This window comes from Danio rerio, chromosome 25, assembly GCF_049306965.1.
Source record: "Danio rerio strain Tuebingen ecotype United States chromosome 25, GRCz12tu, whole genome shotgun sequence".
NCBI lineage: Eukaryota > Metazoa > Chordata > Actinopteri > Cypriniformes > Danionidae > Danio > Danio rerio.
Genome location: NC_133200.1, coordinates 19,407,501 through 19,429,465, shown reverse-complemented (window position 1 = coordinate 19,429,465; position 21,965 = coordinate 19,407,501). Strand labels below are relative to the sequence as shown.

The 21,965-nt window shown below is 34.6% G+C and overlaps 1 protein-coding gene across 9 annotated transcripts in view; it reads left to right on the top strand.

The window, feature by feature from the left end:
• The window catches only part of poc1b (POC1 centriolar protein B), a 68,278-nt gene that overhangs the window by 2,301 nt on the left and 44,012 nt on the right, over positions 1–21,965 (top strand). For 2 of the 9 annotated variants that reach the window (XM_073941839.1, XM_017354060.4), the window contains exons 4-11: positions 1,146–1,325; positions 1,418–1,525; positions 1,723–1,838; positions 1,935–2,068; positions 2,816–2,884; positions 2,965–3,117; positions 6,652–6,726; positions 13,243–13,739. In XM_073941839.1, the coding sequence (XP_073797940.1) occupies positions 1,146–1,325; positions 1,418–1,525; positions 1,723–1,838; positions 1,935–2,068; positions 2,816–2,884; positions 2,965–3,117; positions 6,652–6,726; positions 13,243–13,365 (958 nt within the window). In that variant the 3' untranslated portion in view covers positions 13,366–13,739. 9 annotated transcript variants of the gene reach the window in all.

Genomic DNA, 21,965 nt, shown 5'->3' with positions numbered 1-21,965 from the left:
CCTTTAAATGTCACTTAAGCTGTATAGAAGTGTCTTAAAAAGGATATAGTCAAATATTATTTACTGTCATCATGACAAGGATGAAATAAATCAGTTATTAGAGATAAGTTATTAAAACTATTATGTTTAGAAATGTGCTGAAAAAAATCTCTTCATTAAACAGAAATTGGAAATAAACATGAATATGTTTGTTCTGCACAAAATGATTTTGCTTTGATAGTATAATTTTGAGGATTTTGTTTTATCAATATGTTTGATCTGTGCAAGAAACTGAACATTATTTACAACACTATTACAAGTTAAAGTTTGGCTAGTAAGAATTAATATGTTGCTAACCTGTTTGTAGTATGGCTAACCTCTTGTTAGCATAAATTGCCATATTGTTTTCATGTCCCAAGCATGTTTCTGCCATTTTATAGCATTAGCATTTTTCTAACTAATTTAAATTGTTAGCATGAATAAACATGCTACTAACATGATTTTGGCTTGGTTAACATGTTGTTAGCAGAAATGTTCATGTTTTTAACATAATTATCAGAATGCTAACACATTTTTAGCAGGGTTAGGATATTGGTAGCATAGTTTAACATGTTGCTTACATGAATAAACCAACCAGCGTTGATTAGCACATTACTTGCTTGTTTAGCATGATTATCATATACCTAACATTAACTTTTTACAAGCATATTTCTAGCTGCCACCATATCCTAACCTGTATAAAAGTCTGTGGGATTTTGCATAGATTTGATCATCCATTTTATACAAACTGTACATATGTAAATTGGTTTAAAAATATATAACTATGTTGTTAAAATCACATTAGTTTGAAGGTATTTAAAGCTTGATAGAGCTCTGGAAAAAACACGTTTAGAAATTTGGTCTCAGAACAAGAAGAATATGCTTAAAAAGCAGTTTAGTTCGTTAGCTTTTTCAAGTCAAGCTAAGAGATCCCCCCCCCCCCTCCAATAAATAATATTACGACCTTAATAAATCATTTACAGGTATTATTTTTATGTTCCCTGTATATGTTTCTCTTCACTCTCGAAGTGTCTGTGTCCATTGACTGAGGAAATTAAAAAGAAAATGATTTACATTTTTGGCTGAACTACTTTTTTTAATGTGTTATTTGTACATGTGCATTATAGAAAGGGTGAATCGACTGTGTTTAAAGCCCACACAGCAAGCGTTCGAAGCGTTCATTTCTCCAGAGATGGCCAAAGGCTGGTCACGGCCTCAGATGACAAGTCTGTGAAAGTATGGGGTGTTGAACGGAAAAAATTCCTCTACTCTCTCAACCGACACACCAACTGGGTGCGCTGTGCGAGGTACGAGACTGCAGATTTAACACATCTAACCTTTCCGGTTTTGTCACATAAAGTGGGATTTCTCTCACTGTCACTTGGTCTGTCCCTGTTAGGTTTTCACCAGATGGTCGTCTCATTGCTTCCTGTGGTGACGACAGGACAGTTCGCCTCTGGGATACATCCTCACATCAGTGCATCAACATTTTCACAGACTATGGAGGGTGAGAATTAAGTGTTTCTGGTCATTTTTGGAAATTTTTAAGTATCTGTATTACATTATTTCTAAATGAAATGTTAAATTTGGCTTTTTTGTCTTAATGTTTGGCTTATTTTCCAAAAAATATTATATATTTTAGCCCAAATGTAACAATACTGTCTTATTTAATTATTTGTTTACTGTCTAATATTGTCTGCTTAGGTCTGCCACATTTGTAGACTTCAACTCCAGTGGCACGTGCATTGCATCATCAGGTGCAGACAACACAATAAAAATCTGGGATATTCGTACAAACAAGTTAATACAACATTACAAAGGTACAATCTCAACTAAAATGGTTACACATTTTTGTAATTGCATTAATTTGTAATAGACTTTACATTTAATTAAGATTTTAACTTGTTTTTTTTCAGTCCATAATGCAGGAGTCAACTGCTTTTCCTTCCATCCCTCTGGAAACTATCTGATCAGTGGTTCGAGTGACAGTACAATTAAGATCTTGGACCTGCTGGAGGGGAGGCTCATCTACACTCTTCATGGCCATAAGGTGTCACTCTATTATAAATAGTGTAGAATTTGCATCCCAACTGTTTTGATGAGGAACTCATCAAATGTATTTTCTAACTTGAACAAACTGCTAGTAATAGATTTATTACAGTATTTATTCATGTTTGTTGATGTTACTTTAAGTTAAATAACGTTAGTTCATACATGTAAAATCGCTGTGCATTAACTAATATTAACATGCACAACTTTGGATTTTAATAATATATTAGTTAATGCTGAACTATGATTAATAATTGCTTTACAAGATTATGTATACTTGGTTATGGTTGGTAAATACATTACCTTAAAAGTGATTATTCTAAAGTGTTGCAGAAATATTTATTTTTAAGCTAAAAACTGCTGTTGCTTAAAAATACACATTTAAAATAAGAAGATATAACCACTCCATAAAAAAGGTAATGAAAGTGATGAACATCACAAAATTATATAAATATATTCATCACGTTTTTGTTCTTTTAGTTTTTTTTTAGTTGTTTTCATTTGTAAGTGGCATTGGATAAAATCATCTGCAAAGCAATTTAATGTCCATGTGAATTATATATCACTTAAACATGAGTGCAGATTTCCTTCATTTTAGTGTGTGATTATGATTAGAATTAATATTAATAAAAATCTACAGCAGTTTAACAAACAAGTTAATGTAGAGTGGATTCTTTGAGATTGAGATTTTAGACACAATATCATCAGGATTTATTCTTTTTAAGTGTGTTTTATCTTCTACTTTCAGGGTCCAGTTTTGACCGTGATGTTTTCTCGAGATGGAGATCTTTTTGCATCAGGAGGTGCAGACTCTCAGGTAATCATGAGCATAAATCTTGCTTCACTCTCCAGTTACCATCAGGCCGATGTTACTGATGCTAATCGTCTGGGTTTCAGGTTCTGATGTGGAAGACCAACTTTGATTCGCTGAACTACAGAGAACTGTTGAGCAGACACAGCAAACGCGTGACTCCAGATCCTCCTCCACACCTGATGGACATTTACCCTCGATCACATCACCGACACCACCCTCAGAACGGCACAGTAGAGGTCAGGGACACACTGCCACTATAGAACACGTATTGACTTCATGTTCATTTTTTACTTTTTAGAAACTGGTAATAAAACATACAACCTAAATGACAATACAAAATGTTATAGCAATTAAAAAAATTCAATAGTTTATATAATAATAGTCTAAATAGTCTGTAATTAATAATTGGTCAGGAAAACATTTGTTACAAGTATATTATATGATGAGATCAGATACAAAAACCTTTAAGTGTCTTCAGAAATTCTTACAAAAGCAAAAAAAAAATTTCTCAGCCTTCTATGTTTATGTTCAGTTGTTTCACTTAAAGTTGTCCTTAGTGTATGAGTGTGTGTGTGAATGTGTGTGGATGTTTCCCAGAGATGGGTTGCGGCTGTAAGGGCATCCGCTGCATAAAAAACTTGCTGGATAAGTTGGCGGTTCATTTCGCTGTGGCGACCCCGTATTAATAAAGGGACTAAGCGAATAAAGGGACCTGCTCGCTCCCTTGCAAATTACACCAGAGTTACCAACCGCTCCTGCTCTTTATTCTGAAATTTATTCCTGCACCGCAAGAAATCTGGTCGGCTCCAGCGGTACAGCAGCTGGAATGCAGACCTCTAGTTCGTATTTACCATGTCTCCCTTCTAGTTCGGTCTAAGCCGGAAATACTGCCAAACTGCAGGTCACTTGGTGCGTGACTCCCCACCTCACCTCACCTCACCTCTCTCTCTCTCTCTCTCTCTCTCTCTCTCTATCTCTATCTCTCCCTCCCTCCCTCCCTCCCTCCCTTTCTCTCCTCCACACTGTCCCTTGATGACAATCACACATACGCATTTGTAGGTATTAAATAATATTTATTATTTAATACTTGTCTCTAATACTTGTCTTTAATACATGTCTTTAAGTGCATTGTTATTTATGGCAGTATAACAGTATTAAAACTGACACCGTTGCTATTTTTAGGTCCTGCAGTATACCATAATACCGTATTACCGCCCAAGCCTAGTGCTAATAATGACCAAAAGCAAGTCTTTGAGAATGGGTTTCTCGAACCAGGTAGGGCATTAGATCAGGGACTCGTCTCCTCTTTCCAAAATGCATTACAACTGCTTGAGAAGCTGTTCTATTAAAGATAATTGGTGACGAAAATAAATGGTGTTTAATAAGATGAACTTGTGTTTACTAACTGTTTATTCAGTTAAACATGAATTTTGAACTGTAGGCCTACATAAGCTCGAAACAGTGATATTTGATTACTTTAATCTGACTAAAGTCATAACTGAACTAAGCAGAAATTAAAATTAAGACATGCGGAGTATGCATATATTAGTGACATTATTGAAGTAAATGTCGCGATCAAACTATTATAGTCATGTAAGACTTTTTGCCATATTTTCCGTCACTGACGTCACTTTCTGTCAGACTGCACACACACACACTGCGAAATTTTTTCTTTACATTCGGCGTGCGTTATTAAATTCAATAACACTCTCACCAGTCCTTACTCCTTATTTGCTTCAGTTATCCCAGTTTGTCATGGGGCATGAATGAAATGTTCATGAGTAAAAGTGAAGCTGCCGAACTGCACTTAAAGTCATTCAAAATTACAGAAAACTCTTACATGAAAGCACTTCACGTAAACACCTTATATTTTTGTATATAATAATAGTTATATTATTGTCTATTAAGGCAAATAACTAGATTGCAGATGTCCATGTAAACGTAGTGAGTAGAGTCTTTGAAGTAAGTGAAAGATCCAAAAGGGCATCCTGCTGATTTGATTTAGAAGGGCACTTTTTTGTCAGACGACTCACGGGTTTGACTTTCAATCACTTATTCACAATTCAGTCATTTAATTTAAAATGTTTTGTCATTCATTTTTAATGTTTTGGAAAACATTTAAAAGAAAGATGTTTTAAAAAACATTTTTAAAATGTTTTACTCGACTGCATAAAACTCTACATGTGCTTGATAGTTAGATGTGGAGCTAACATTAATCAGATTCCCTCTAGTGAACTGCATACATGTAGCATGTTTGGTGTGGTTATTTCACAGTACGTATACACACAGGTTCGAAGACTCGTTCTCGCCACCTACAGTGTAACCTTTACGCACAGGGAAACCTTTATGCACAGACATCAATTAGCCTAAAAATAATTAATTTGGTTTGTTAAGCGCAAATATTTGTTTCAAAAATATTTCTAAATTCAGTAAGCGACTCTGCGCAGGTGTTTAGACCGGGTTTGTTTTGAAAAATCTATTATAGTTTCTCAAAATAGCAACGCGCCAGCAGTGCGCCTCAGAACGCCTTCCTTTTTAAACCAGAACGTCTATGGCCGCACAGATGAGCACAAATGGATCTGCTATTTAAACAACGTGGTGCAAAACGACACTTGCGCCAAGCTGAAACTAGCAAATAACATTTGCGCCGTGCCTTGCGCCGCATTGCGCCGGGTGTATGATAGGGCCCTAGATCTGTAGTGTCTGCTTTTTGCTGGCTGTATGTGGGCGGAGTAATACAGAAAGGGTAAAGAGGCTGTACGGGTGCTGATATTACTTAAATATATCACGGCTATCGAGAACCAGACCGAACTGTTTATATATATATATATATATATATATATATATATATATATATATATATATATATATATATATATATATATATATATATATAAATATATATATATATATATATATACACTATAACCTATATAAACTATATAAATAAACCATATATAAAAAATAAACCAAACCTTTGAATTGTTTTCTTCTCTTTTAAAGATGATGTTTTACAGAGTAAGGAAATTTTCACAGTATGTCTGACAATATTTTTTCTTTTGAAAAAAAGTCTTATCTGTTTCATTTCAGCTAGAATAAAAGCAGTTTTCAATTTTTTAAACACCATTTTTAGGACAAAATTATTAGCTATATTTTTTCTCGACTGTCTACAGAACAAACCACTGTAATACAATAACTTGCCTAATTACCCTAACCTGCCTAGTTAACCTAGTTAACCATTAAATTACTATTAAACTATTAAATGTCACTTTAAGCTGTAGAGAAGTGTCTTGAAAAATATCTAGTAAAATTATTTACAGTCATAATAATCCATTATTAGTTGTTAATTCTATTATGTTTAGAAATGTGTTGAAAAAAAAATCTTCTTTCCTTTTAAACAGAAATTGGGAAAAAAAAATAAACAAGCTGTCTTATAATTCAGGGGGGCAGTGTATATATATATATATAATATCACTGTTGAAAACCTTTGGGCGTCTTCATATTTTTTGGTGAAAACTAATATAGTATTATTAAATATTTATTTGTTTTATATTTATCAGGGACAGTTTAAAGAGTGAAACTACAAACCATCACAGGAACAAATAAATTGATATCACAATTCAGGTTGACAAACAGGGCTGAATTCCCCCTCAGGATTCAGCACTCTGTATGTAGATCAATTCGATATGCTGCTGTCAGTGTGTTAGTACTGTGTTAGTCTCATTGACGTCAGTTCTGTTGTCTGTTTTTCTTTTTTTTTCTTTTCTTAGATTAATCCTGTTGCTGATACACAGTCTACTGACCCTCAGGTGGTTGAAGTGGGACGTGTTGTTTTCTCCACAACGGTAAGAATTCTCAACAATCTGGTTAATGAAATTTAGTCAATGCACTAGGGGGCAGTATAGACTGACTAATATTGATCCTTTGCTGAACAGTGTGCTGTAACTTGCATTATCTGCCAGGATTTAGTTCACATTTGTTTTTGCATACTGTGGTTTTGTTATTCAGTTAGTTTTTTTGTCATCTTCAAAGATCTGTCACTTTAATGGATATGGTTTAAAAATCTAAGAATGAAGTGAATGTCTGTCTTGTGGCCAAGACACCAAAATACTCTATAACTTTTTAAATCTCTGTGATAATATAATTTGTCAAGCGATTTCAAATATTTTTATGTTCAGTACCTTTAAATTCATGCATTTTTATTTCACTTTAGGAAATTCCAATTTGGATTGTGTAATCTATTTAATAAATTTATTAAATTATTTCACGTACAGTTAGCAAATTGTATTGAGTGTTTAAACAACATTTATAAAATATATATATACAGTGCTCAGCATAATTGAATACACCTCATTTTGAAAATGAATATTTTTATCCTTTTCTCAGTGAATATTGGCTATGTATTTTGTTGCATTTAAAATAATTTAGTTTCCAAACATATTTAGAAATTGAAAGATAATGGCATTAAATTCAAGCAACATATTACAAACTACAACTACAAATTACAACCTACTATTTTTTTTTCTTCTCTTGATTTTTTTCTTTTTAAAAATTGTATTTAATATATTTCTATAACAAATCATTTTGGACCGTTATTGTTCATTTTTTTGTTAGATAAGCTCCAGATTTGGCTTCAGTACTGACTAATCTAACCTATATGCACAACTATAATATTGTATAGCTTTCTATTAAAAGTATGATTTTAAAAATAATAGATACTTATATATGCTGAGCACTGTGTATATATAGTGAATGTACAATTTTCACTCGCATTGCAATGTTTTTATTTATTTCGCTTAATTGATCTTATGCAACAATTAGTTTGTCATGTAAGATGAAATCTATAAATATCATTTTAAAATTTATGTAAATTTTAAATTTTAGTGTTTCACTCAAATGTCTATTTTAATTAATCATAAAACCTTAATTTATATTTAATTGGCTTTACTTTTACTGCAGTATACTACTATCATTTTTTATTTTTATATTATTTAATGTAATTTTTAACTTATCTACTAAATACTATAAACAAAGGTTTTGTATATTTTTAATCATACTACAGTATAATATGATTATATAATGTGGGATTACATAATAATAATAAAAATAAAATGAATATAATTAATTATAAAAATGTAAAATAAAAGCATTTGTGCTAGTGGCATCACATTTATTCACCCCCTGTAATAATAGAAAACAAGGCACACAAATGACAAGTTAAATATTCAGCCCGTGGTTGTTTGTGCACCAGACAGCTCTCCAAGCCTTTCTTATTTGTCACATGCCACCTTCTGATCCAAAATATGTAAATGTCCTCATGGTTCCGTGCAAAATGCTGTGCTTTCTGCTTTACAAGCGGATTGAGGAAATGCTATGAGACGCACACAACAGACTGTGGCTTCCTCGCGTGTTTACAGGAAGCCTTTTTCTCTTGCCCCCTTTTTTTTTTTTTTTTTTTTTTTTTTTTTTTTTTTTTTTTTTTGGAGCGCTCTGATTCTGGCTGTGTAGAGCAGCTCGAGCGTGAAAGCAAAAACACACCGAGCACACACACGTGCCCAAAGCTGGACTCTGATGTGACCTCACTTTGCCGCTGGAGCCATAGACTAATAATAGACTGCAGCTCTTTCTCCCTCACTACCTCCCTCGCTCTTCCATTTGTCCCTTTTGTCTGTACACACTGTACTGCATAGAGAAAACAAGTGTCCGGTTTGGATGCCTGCACGATTATTGACTAGTACTGCCAGTAAAGTCACTGGATGTGTGTTAACTAGTTGTTGATCACGCGATTGTGCCGTGTGACTGTGTTGTGCTTTTTGATGTAGGTGCCCTGCATTTATGTTTTATGAATCCTGATTCAGTTTAGACTCGCATTTAGTTTTGGTCAGTTCATTTTGATTTGATATGGATTAATTTAGGTTGTATTGAAAGCATAAGGATTTTTATGGTTGGTTACCATGGTGATTTCAATAGGCATAGGCCAGTGTAAGTTTCTGACTGTATCATAACCTTGGATAAAAATATCAACATATTGTGGTTACTGTTTTTAAAATAAGTTCTTTTTTTAAATGTCTGTCTGGATTTAAAAAAAACAACTCCCCTATTGAACACAATATGTTTTATTTTAGGAAACATCAAAATATTTTGGATCAGTAAACATGTCAGGCTAAATAATAAAAATAAATCATTGATTTCTGATATCCTCGTTGGTTCCAAAAACACAGACAACACCTAAAAAACACAAAATAAAAACCTTCCCTTAGCTGCAGAATAACAGAAAATTTTAGCGGTTTTAAAACCTTGACTTTTCCAAACCGCGTTAAACCTTGAGACTGGTTATCATCCCATGCCTAGATTTTATTTGATTCGCATTTAGCTCTGATTTTACGTTTATTTTGGTTTGATCCTTATTCATACGGGTGTGTTTCAGTTGTAATGTAAAGATATCACTCCGCTGCTACTCCGTTTGCACTGGCTGCCAGTTGCTGCTCGCATCAAATTCAAAGCTCTGATGTTTGCCTACAAAGTGACTTCTGGCCTTGCTCCTTCTTATCTGCTCTCGCTTCTGCAGATCTATGTGCCCTCCAGAAACTTGCGTTCTGTGAATGAATGTCGCCTCGTGGTTCCATCCCAAAGGGGGAAGAAATCACTTTCGCGAACGCTCACACTCAATCTGCCCAGTTGGTGGAATGAACTCCCTAACTGCATCAGAACAGCAGAGTCACTCGCTACTTTCAAGAAACGACTTAAAACTCAACTATTTAGTCTCCACTACACTTCCTAATCTGTAATTGCCTCTCTGAATATCACACTAACTGTACAAAAAAAAAAAAAAAAAAACTAATACTACTAATACTTCCCTTCTTAGACTTTACAGACCTGAAACTTGCTTATAGCACTTATTCATTGTTGCTCTTGGTTGTGTAAATTGCTTCCTTGTCCTCATTTGTAAGTCGCTTTGGATAAAAGCGTCTGCTAAATGACTAAATGTAAATGTAAATGTAAATATGAAAAGCCTTTTCTCACTTTCATTTTGTCTCTCATTAACACGTTTGAGTCCCATCCGGGAATTACGTTTTTTTCTTATTATTTAGTTCTTATTTCTAAATTTTTCTTTCAGTTATAGTTCAGTTTGGGTCTATTTCAGTTGGAATCAAAAAATACTAAAGCAATTCTCACGTTCAAATTTTTGAAGGTCGATTTTGTTTCTGACTGTCAAACATATGATTTGATTTCACTTTTAGTATAATTTCAGTTAATTTCATTTGTGTGTTTGTCAGTTATAATCAAAATATAAAAACAATTTGCCATCATTCATGGTTTTTGCCGTCACATGTTGATTCACAAGCTTTAAATTCAGTTGTTCTTTTAAGACACTTTAAAATCATTTTTTATTTATTTTTTTTAACAATCTTCTCACATCCATGATTTTATTAGTGCCAAATTGACTTTGGATGATATTTCATTTAGAGATTTATGTATTTGTTTATTCATTCAATTATACATTTTTTTGCTTGGTCCCTTTATTAACCTATGCTCACCACAGCGAAATGAACCGCCAACTTATCCAGCATATATTTTTACGCAGTGGATGCCCTTCCAGCTGCAACCCATCTCTGGGAAACATCCACACACTCATACACTACGGACAATTTAGCCTACCCAATTCACTTGTACTGCATGTCTTTGGACTGTGGGGGAAACCGTAGCACCCGGAGGAAACCTACATGAACGTGGGGAGAACATGCAAACTCCACAAAGAAACGCCAACTGACCCAGCCGGTGCTCGAACCAGTGACCTTCTTTGCTTCTAGGCGACAACACTACCTACTGCGCCACCACATCGCTGTATTTTTTTATGTATTTGTTTATTAATTATTTAATTCACGATATGAAAGAATTGTATTTAAATTTATTTACGTTTGCAAGTCGCTTACTAATTAATTTCTGATTCGCAAGCTTTAGATATGATTTGATTCCATTTGGGTCTAGTTCAATTGCAATGAAAAGATTAAAAAAGGAGATTCTCTCAGCTAATGCGGGGTTATAGCACATTGTTTCAGAGAATTAATTATTATTCAGATAATTCGGATTCAGATAATAAACTATTAACTTGCAATCAAAAGAATCAACTTATTTGTAAATTACATCTCACCATACACACACCAAAAAAATATTTCTGCAAAATTGTTGCAAACAATGTTTATTGGTTAAACAAAGAAATTAAATTGAGTATTGTTCAGCTTAATCAGTTTTTTACAACCACTTAGAGAAAAGAGATTCAGAAAATCCAAGGAATCCCCTTTGAATAATTTTTTTTTTCAGAGCAAAAGCCTACTGAAGCTCCGAGACCCACTGTGAGTCATTTCCATTGGGAGTCGTTCATAGATTAAACTTTAACCCACTGACTAGTAAACCAATCTTCTGGATGACAGGTTGACTAGTAAACATTAGCCATATCGCACACTGTCTTTTTTTCCATTCCGGCTTAACACATCTGGTTCTGTTGAGTCGATGATGCGCTCCCGAATCTGACCTGTCATGCCACTTTTACAGGGAAAGCCTGTCATTATGTAGCTTGGAGCTTCCCACAATCCCTCAGGGCAGAGTTTCCTCATTCTGCTTGCCTGGTTTGTGTGCGTGTGAGCAGAGACAAGAGGAAGTGGACGGCAGAGACACGTTTGACCCGTGGCGCCTTTTTGTGTGACGCTTCCTGCCATCACTTCCTCTTGACTGACTCTTTCTGGATGCCTTTCAGCCCCAGTGATTGTGTGTGTGTATGAGTGACATGGTCTTCAATTGGTGAAACTCCTCAGTATGTTGCTCCTTGATGCATTAAGTTTGCCATGCATATATATATATATATATATATATATATATATATATATATATATATATATATATATATATATATATATATATATATATATATAGGTAACATAAGTAAGAGGCAAAAAGAACAAAGGCAAAAGAACAACTGCTAGAACAATTTGCGAATTCTCGAGTGACAGATGACAGTTTTTAAAATGTGTAATAAATAAATAAATGAAATAATATAATCATTTACTAAAACATTCTTAACATATGCTGACGTGTTTGGTTTATTCAAACATTTAAATTATAATATAGTATGTCCAGTCTTTATTTAACACATGGTAAGATGAGAGAATTTATTAATATATTGGTCACAGTCTGCGCAATAACCCAGTAGTTAGCGCGCTGACATGGTGCAGAAGCTCTCCGGGCATCTGAGTTTGAATCATGGCTCATGGACCTTTCCCGATCCTACCTCTCTTTCTCCCACTTCACTTCCTGTCAACCCACTGTCTTGTCAAATAAAGGAAAAAATGCCCAAAAATTAATCATTAAAACACACACACACACACACACATATATACATATATAATCATATATACATACATACATACATACATACATATACATACTACTGGTCAAAAGTTTGGGGTCAGTAGGATTTTTAAATGTTTTAAAATAAGCTTCTTCTCCAGCTCACCAAAGCTGCATTTATTTAATCAAAAATACAGTACAAATTGTAAAATTGTGAAATGTTATTGCACCATAAAATAACTGTTTAAAAGTAGTTTATCATTAATTTTAATAATTTATTCCAGTGATTTCTAAAGATGAATTTTCTGCTTCATTACTCCAGCCTTAAGAGTCACGTGATCCTTTCGAAATCCTTCTGATATTATTATTTAATATTATTTATTATTAATAATGGCAAAAGTAATAAAAGCAATAGTGATTGTAGTAATAATTTTATTTGAAAATACATACAATTTTTTTCTAATATTCAATAAAAATTTTACAATTTAACTTTTATTACATTTAATAATGGCCACCTTTATGAACAGAATTATTTTATTTAAATTATTAAATAAAATTCATAATAATTAAAAAAAAACTTACCCCAAACTTCACACTTTACAATAAGGTTTTATTAGTTAATGTTTAAGAAGTTATACAGTAGGTAATGTGTTTAGTAACATGAACTCTCAATGAACAGTACTTGTACAACATTCATTTATCATACAGTACTTAAACGTTTACTATTGCATTATTAAAAATCCAAATTCATGCTTGTTAACATTAGTTAATGCACTCGTTGAACTAACAATGAACGACTGCATTTTCATCAGCTAAGCTTAAAAAAACATAAATACCATAATTAATACATTGTTCATGTTAGTGAATGCATTAACATACGACTGTATAAGTCAGCCGTAGTATAAGTTTTGTTTTTTTTTTACATTTATTTAATTATATTTTATAGTCAAGTTTTGTGCATGTTTATTTGACAGTCTGTAAGTGTGTGCGATCCACCTGGTGTTGCGTTTCTGAAGGTTGCGTGTGGAGTGACAGACAGGAAGCAGGCGAAGAAGCTCTTCCTGTGTTGTAAAGAGCAGGAGATTGGGTGGCCGCGAGGTGTGGATACCAGCTTGAAGGCCTGCCACCGGCTCCGGTGACAAGATGTGACATGACGGAAGTAAATCGCTAAAGATAGAACGGCCCAGGGGAAGGTTCACTTTTCAGCAAGAGAGCTTTGAGAAAGATAGCCTTACAGGGAGAGAGAGTGACTTGCCTTCCTCTACCCAAAAACATGAGCTGTCAGCAGGAAGTACTCATTGATTTCACTCACATTGCATTGGCTTAGACATTTAATGCGTTGTTTGTGCTGTTTTTGAGCCTGGTGAAATATGGAGGGTTTTGTTTTTTCTTTTTTTCCCACTAAAATCTTTCAGCTTTAAAGCAGAATTGTATGGCCTTTCTCTACAATTTATTCTTTTTTGCTGCTTAAATGTTTAGAAATTTAAATGCATATTAAAATTTCCCCCCAAAATTCACAGACTTAGTTTTTTTTGTATGAAATAGAAAGTTGAATTAACTGAAGAGACAAAGCACACAGTTTAGCAACAATTATTTAATTTTATTTTTGTTATTTTATATTTTTTGTGTGATTTATGTACATTTTTTCTGCATTCTAATATAAATGAAAACATTTGTACAATTTAAATTTATTTAAGTTTTTACAAAAAAAACAGGGCCCTATGAAATTTCCTATATTTTTCACTTAAGCCATTTTTTGTAAGATTTCTCTGAAATCTTTTTTTATTGCAGTTTATTTAATGCTTAAAATGAGTTTTTAAAAGATGTGTCTTCTTATTAGATTAAAGCTGTACAGTTTAACCACAGATTGAAGCCAACTAGATTTTTAATATTCAAAAACTTTAGTCAATATCACCATTTGATTCGGTTTCCCTGTATTTAAGGTCCATTCACACCACAAAACAAATGTAATTCTATATAATAACAAATATAATAACTTATAACTCTATATAGATAACTCTTTTTACCATCCGCATAAATGCACAATATATTTTCTTTTCTTTTTTTTTTTTCAATTTTAAATAATGAAATTCTATAAAGCAGAATGAATTCTGATTGGCTGTCCATTGCATTATTGTTAATAAGATCATATATATTTAGAATTTGTTTTTGAATCTATATTTTTTTTATTGTTGCAGTGTGAAATTCATTGACATTTCGCATTATAAAATAAATTCCATTTTTTCTTGAGTTCTCCTAGTTTTTGCCCCATTGCAGAAATCGTGGGACCCTAGACTTGTTTACTGTTCTAGTAAAACATCGCACCTTGTCGCTGTACAAATGTAGGTGGTAAAGTGTGGAAATATGTGTTATGATTATGCAACCGCAGTCGTGTTTCAACTGTTATCGCAAATATTCTGTTATGGCAGTGGGTGGCATCACCACCTTTTTTGGATTCTCCTGAAAGCGCAAACAGAGGCAGATAATAGAATAGAAAAGGTCAGTCTGAAAGTCTCATCCGGTCCATAATCCCCCGCACTGACCCAAAGACCTCAGACAGAACTCCGGCAGATACGCCGGCGCTCACACATCAAACACACAGGAAACCGGCCTGGTTCATCACTTATTCAGTGCTGGACCCACCCAGAACTCAATGTTTCATCTCCCTTCTAACCCATTGTGTCCATCTTCCACTCTTCCTCCTCTTCTTTTTTTTAGTGGTCCAAGCACAGAAGATGCCGGAACCCCATTGTTTGTTATTGTTCTGATTTTCTTATTATCGCTTTTCTGCTCTAAACATGTCTAACTAAACAATACTTAGAAACCTTAAAAAAGTCTTAGAGACCTCAAATTTGGTAGGATGAACACAAATTCATTCATTCATTCATTCATTCATTCATTTTCTTTTCGGCTTCATCCCCTTATTAATCAGGGATTGCCACAGCAGAATGGACCGCCAACTTATCCAACATATGTTTAACACAGCGGATGCCCTTCCAATCGCAACCCAACACTGGCAAACACCCATACACCTATAGACTCAGGCCCCGTTTACACTAGTGCGTTTAAGTTTGAATACGGCGTTTTAGATAAAAAACGATCCGTGTCCACACTAGCGTTTCACCTAGCGTTTCTGAACATATCTCCGCCCAAACTCCGCCCCATCTTTTTCAGAAAAAAATATTAGCAAAAATAAAAAAATGTGAATTTGAATTTTGGTGTATTTGACATGGAGTAACCCAACTAATACAGCATACTGTAATATTAACTATAATGAAGTGATAAACTGTAATACATACAGTATCTTATACAGTATCTGTGGTCTGTTGTAGTATTATCTACCCTATAGTTGTTGAAAATTTCTGTTTATATTATGTATGGACAGTTATAGTCAGAATTATTAGCCCAAACCCTTTTGATTTTTGTTTTCTTTTTTTAATATTTTCCAAATTATGTGCAACAGAGCAAGACAAGTCTAATAATATATATATATATTTTTTTTTGGAAAAAGTTGTTTGTTAATTTTTTAAGCACCATTTTAAGGACAAAATGATTAGCCCCTTTAAGCTATACTTTTTCCGATAGTCTACGGAACAAACCTTTGTTATACAATAACTCGCCTAATTACCCTAACCTGAATAGTTAACATAGTTAACCTAATTTACCTAGTTAAGCCTTTAAATGTTACTTTAAGCTGTAGAGAGGTGTATTGAAAAATATCTAGTAAAACATTTACTGTCATCATGGCAAAGATAAAATAAATCAGTTATTAGAAATGAGTTATTAAAACTGTTACGTTTATAAATGTGATAAAAAATTCTCTCCATTAAACAGAAATTGGGGAAAAATAAACAGAGGCTAATAATTCAGACTTCAACTGTATATATAGTTTATATATGTTTTTATAACAACTATATAATTACCACAACATATTATTTTAAGTACTTGACTACAGTATGGTTCAAAACACTATTTACTATAGTATTTTTTTATGCGGGCTGGTTATTTCACAGTGAAAGAATTAGTGTCTTTTATAATACAACTAGTTCCTGGCTCTGCTTCTGACTAAATGAACTGACTGAATAAAACTTTAAATACATCTCACCACAAATCTCCCCCTTTTACAAAGGTTTCTAATCAAGTCAAGTCAGTCTTGTTGATTTAGTGCTACTAAATTATTTGGTATCATTATTTATCTCCGAGCATTTTTAATTGAGTAGGTGTGCACCAAACTCTTCATTAATACTAATTCTTCTAATTCTTATATTCACTCAAAGACAATCCTGCCTGCCTATTCTGTGGTGTTGGGTTCATGACTGGTGCTGGGCAGTGTTACTGAGTCTGTCTTTTCACTGTTAGCAGCACTCTGTATTAAGAGCTGATGAACAGCTACAGTACAAGAAAAATTTTTGTACTGTGGTTTACAGACCACGTGGTCTTGATTCATAAAATTTGATTTATGGATGTCTCTTTACCTTCATTTGTACTCTCGCTGGTTTTAAGGAAAAATGTACTCCGCTTTGTACATTTAGATACATCCGTTTTTTTTTCCATAGGCTTTTTAGCGTTACATTTTCGGTTTCACTTTCTATCCAATTTTAGCTATTTGTTTAGCTGTAGTATTATCAACAACAGCAAGCTTATATTGAGTAAGGTGCCACTGTCAAGTCAACAGACAATTACAGTATCAACTATGACCTCAGTTCACGTCACATGCTAGTGACGCTTTTAAAAAATAATAAAATAAAAGAGCAGGCCAAAGAGAAAAGGCTGCAGTAAAATAATCAATTAAAAGAGTAGGGCTGCTGTGGGTACAATCAGTACAACAACATCTGTATTTCAATTTCAAGCCAGTGGCATGAAAACACCGTCACCCCACACACACACACACAAACACAGTCTGTGTCTGAAATCGCCAAGGTAATACACTTGAATTTTAATTTACTATGAGCTTTAGAAAAGTACATTCTAAATAGTGTGAATGGAGCTCGGATGCACTACATCAATTCATAATCGATATCCCATGACCTACCCATGTCGGTTGCATCGCTTCACTCCCATTCGAGATTTTTCTCACGTGGAATCATGGGATAGCCTTGCATCTATCAGATGCGCACTTCAGAATCTCACTGTGAGCAGTAGATTATCAAGTTACTTCTCACCTACTGTTTTTTGAATACTATTATTTCGAACTTGCTAATCAGCTTACATGCTGTTTTTCATGTACTGTATAGTAGGGAAATATAAGATTTCAGCTGTAACCAGTATATTTCTTACAGTACTTTAAATATTCAGAAATGTCCTGGTTCTTGTAACTACTTCCTCGCCATCATTGTCCAGAACATGGAATGCTAAGTCCACTGCTGGTCAGAATTTGACATTCTGGCTCTGTGAAATTCTTTGTTTTATTGTTTTGTTCTAAATCAAAAGTTTTCCCTCCAGAAAGCAGCAGCTCATTGGCATTAAGAGGGCCACACACAAAAAAAATGTTTATACTCGCATCCAAATATGGGCACATTTTACAAGCTATAATAAATGAGCTCGGGGTAATTTGAGTTAAAACTTCACAGACACCGTTGATTTATTTTACATCTTATGAAATGAGGCATAATGTGTCCCCTTTAAGTGTTGTCTTTCATCCATCCCTTTCATCTCCTTTATCACCAAAGGCCATTGACCTGATCCTAGAATAGAGCCGTTTCATCCATTGAGTCACACTGGCACTTTAACTGAATGGCTGATCTCATTTCCTCCATTAAAGCCGATGGTTCCTAAACTGTCCAGAGCTCGTCTTAAGTACCTGTCAAAACGCAGCAGCATCACGTCAAGTGTCAAGCTAGAAGGACTTCTCCGAATCTGACTTAGGGTCTGTTTTTCTTCTCTCACTAGACATTTTTTCTCTCTCCACGATCTCTCTCAAGGGTACATGGTGGGCCGCAGGGGCATTGCTTAAAATACGCTGACAGTCCGTCCACATTGATTCTAAAAATAGTAGCCTGTACTATTGCAGGTAACAGCGACGCCTCAAAGGCAAACGGAGAGCTGCTCTCCTGCACTTCATCCATCTAATAAGTCCTCTTTGTTTTAGATGCTGTTCTAGATATATTTTTTATTGCTGCTAAGAGTTTTTATATGTGAGAAATCAATTAATCAATCATTTTTAGAGGTAAAAAAATACAATAAAATAAAATACAAATATATATATATATATATATATATATATATATTCATTCATTCATTTTCTTGTCGGCTTAGTCCCTTTATTAATTCGGGGTCGCCACAGCGGAATGAACCGCCAACTAATCCAGCAAGTTTTTAGGCAGCGGAAGCCCTTCCAGCCGCAACCGATCTCTGGGAAAACAAATATATACATATATATTCAAACAAAATAAATTCTGTAGGAATATAAGTATATATATACTTTAATTATATTTTGTAATTAAATGGCAAATAGCTAAAATGACATTATAAGTATACTTTTCCCACCACACCTGATTTATATCACCACATTACCTTCTTCTTCTGCGTCTTCCTGGCTCAGTACCAGGACTTTGACAGTGGTATATTTTCAACAGTGCAGGCAGTGCGTGGACGACCACTCTCCACCACACGACATATTGATCCAATGCGATAAATTTTTGCCAACAAGTAATCCAATCCACATTTTGTCTAGTTTTTATTTGCAAATTCACAAACAAAACGTGAAGCACTGTAGCATTTCAGAAATGTAACTACACGTTGCAACGACAGCAGCTAGCTCTTTGCAACTCTCACATGGTCGTCCACTAAGGCCCCGTTTACACTAGTGTGTTTTAGTTTTAGAACAGTGTTTTAGAATGAAAACGATCCGTGTCCCCACTGCCGTTTCACTCAGCATTTCTGAACAACTCTCCGTCTACACTAAAACACTGAAAACGCACATCACGTGACCACACACTCTGGCATGCGCTGCAGCCTATCTTGCCAGATGCGATCCGTGCTCGTAGGAGTGTGATCAAGGATCTCCCGCTGGATCTAATCTCACTATATTTGTTAAACGTAATATTTAATCCATCTTGTTGTCTATATCTAACAACATATTCCCTGACTTTGGTCTTTTGGTCTGTTTTGGCTTAGCGCAAAGATAAGTTAATAATTATTGTAACCACGTACATTCTGCATATTGACTATTCGCTTGCCTTTATTTCCTATAATGTATAAACTTATTGTGCGTTATACTTTTATAATGGCCATTTTTGGTTACTAAAACTGATATTCAGCAAAAGAGAGGGTATGGTTCGTATTTTCAATGAAAATGAATGAAGAGGAGGCAGTAATGTTAGGCTCTGTTTTGTTATGAATATGCTTACAGTGAAGATGATGGTCATATATGCAGCACAACGCCTCAAAATTTCTGCTGTCTGTGAAGTTACTAATATCAAAATGTAGATAGCAGTTCCTTATATCATGTTTTTATTTCATTGTTAAGAAAGTGAAACAACGTAGGTTACAAAGTACACTTTTCCCTTTGAAGATTTAGCGCACATGTCCTTGAGAGTCTGTTTTTCATATCAAACTTGCGAAGTCTGAACTTACAGGGAGAGGATGCAGGAGTGAAGCCTACTTAATATTGAGGAAAAGCCCCAATCAGAGAGACGAATGTCTGCAGCCCCGCCTCCGTTTTTAGATGTCTCCGTTTTCCTTCATCCACACTGAGACAAAGCAGCAGCGTTTTAGAATAAAAACAGCCTCTCCAACGTTTCAAAACGCTTCGTTTTTGGCTCTCTTAACTCCGGCGTAGTGTGGAAGGATGGCGTAACCATAGCAAAACTTATGTGTTTTAACTATACTGCTCAGTGAGCGCCGTCTTTCGGATAAGACGTTAAACCAAGACAACCTGACTCTCTGTGGTCATTGAAAATCCCAGGATGTCCTCCCAAAAAAAGTATAGGGTTTAACCCCGGCATCCTGGTCAAATTTGCCCACTGGCCTCTGTCCATCATGGCCTCCTAACCCTCCCCAAATCATAATTGGCTTCATCACTCTCTCTCCTCTCCACCAATCAGCTGGTGTGTGGTGTGCGGTCTGGCGCAATATGGCTGCCATTGCATCATTCAGGTGGATGCTGCACACTGGTGGTGGAGGAGGAGATTCCTACTCCTATGTGTAAAGCGCTTTGAGTGCCCAGAAAAAGCTCTGTATAAATGTAAGGAATTATTATAGCTTGGTTGCTGTGATGAGTGTGGGCAGTGCTAAGAGCTGTGAGCCAGATGGAGCGAGTGTTTACAAGTGTTGAGTTCCGCTCAGATGGAAACTTTTGTTTTGTGTTTACCTTATGATTAAAATTGTTTGTGTCTGCCAATTCCTGCCTCTGAATGAGCAAGTTTTAGCTACTTGTATGTTAAAGTAGCGTTCAGAAAAAAAAAAACACCTGCAAAGAAACTATACAGAGAAGCATAACATAACCTACTGCCAGTTAGCATTTCGGAAGTGTTATTGCAGAGCAACACAAGCAGCACGCAGAAGTATAAATGCACAACTATGAACAAGACATGCACCGTGGATCACGGCAATTGCTCGACGCAGAATTATAAACCAGCCTTAACACTAAATTAACCAATTAATATCAGTTTCATTGTCCAACCCTTGTATATAAATTATTATAATTTTTTAATCTATGAACGGAATTTACTTGAAATGTATTGTGTTTTGTAATAAATGCCTCTACTGTCTTTATATATCTTTTTATTGCAGTTAATACTGTTTAATGTGTTGGATTTCATTATATATTTGAAATTGTTAAGCCTAAAACTACTAAGAAAACAAGAATCATACACATTCTTTTGGTATATTTTCTTCTTATCTTATCGCAGCCACACAGAATAAAAGATTCTTTCAAACTGTTTTTTTTTTTTCATCAAATTTCATTGACATTTAAATTATTTTTACGTGCTCTGAAAGCTCTGTTAGAAGTGTCCTATTTTGTCATTTAACATGGACTTCAAGTATCAGACCACTGCAAAAAAACAAAAAACAAATCTCCAACTTCTCAATACTTTTAAATACATGCAGCTAAATATACACTCCTCACCCAAATAAATCTGTGCTCTGGAGCACTTTTATGCAGTAAAGTGTTTGTTTGTTTACATGTTTTGATCAGTGGGGCTACAGTAATGCCCCTTTAGAGCAGCAAAGCCTGTGCAAAAACACAGCAATTAAAGCGGCAGGTCGTCCTCCATGACCCTGTGTTTTAATAGAGAGGTGCTGCATGCTCGCTTCTCCTGATTTATTTTGATGCTCCATTTTACAGCCGCTTTTCTCTTCACCTGTGTGAGTTATTTTTACCGTAGCATGAATGGCGGATGGAAGCGCTTAGGTGAACTGCGTAGGATGAGCTATCAAAACGCTGCTTTTCACTGATGGAAAAAAATGAGCTAATTTCTAAGCTCGAAAAACAACTATGAAAACGAAATGAGAATCAGCCTACACATACTCGTGATACGTTTTGTTTCATTAATTGGTTGTGAAGTGATGAATGAGTTTGTCTAGAATGTTTGGTAACGAGACAACCAAATGATTTTCCTCTGAATGTAAGCACAGATGGTGCTTTTTTGGTGGGGTGGGGGGTTGCTTTTGTGTGTTTTAATCTTGTGAGTTGTTATTGTTTCATGAAGGTTTTGTGTTTTGCTTCACATCTTGCTTTTTTCATATTTCTTATTACGTTTATTTGTTTTGTTTTGATTTGCTTTGTGTTTGTATA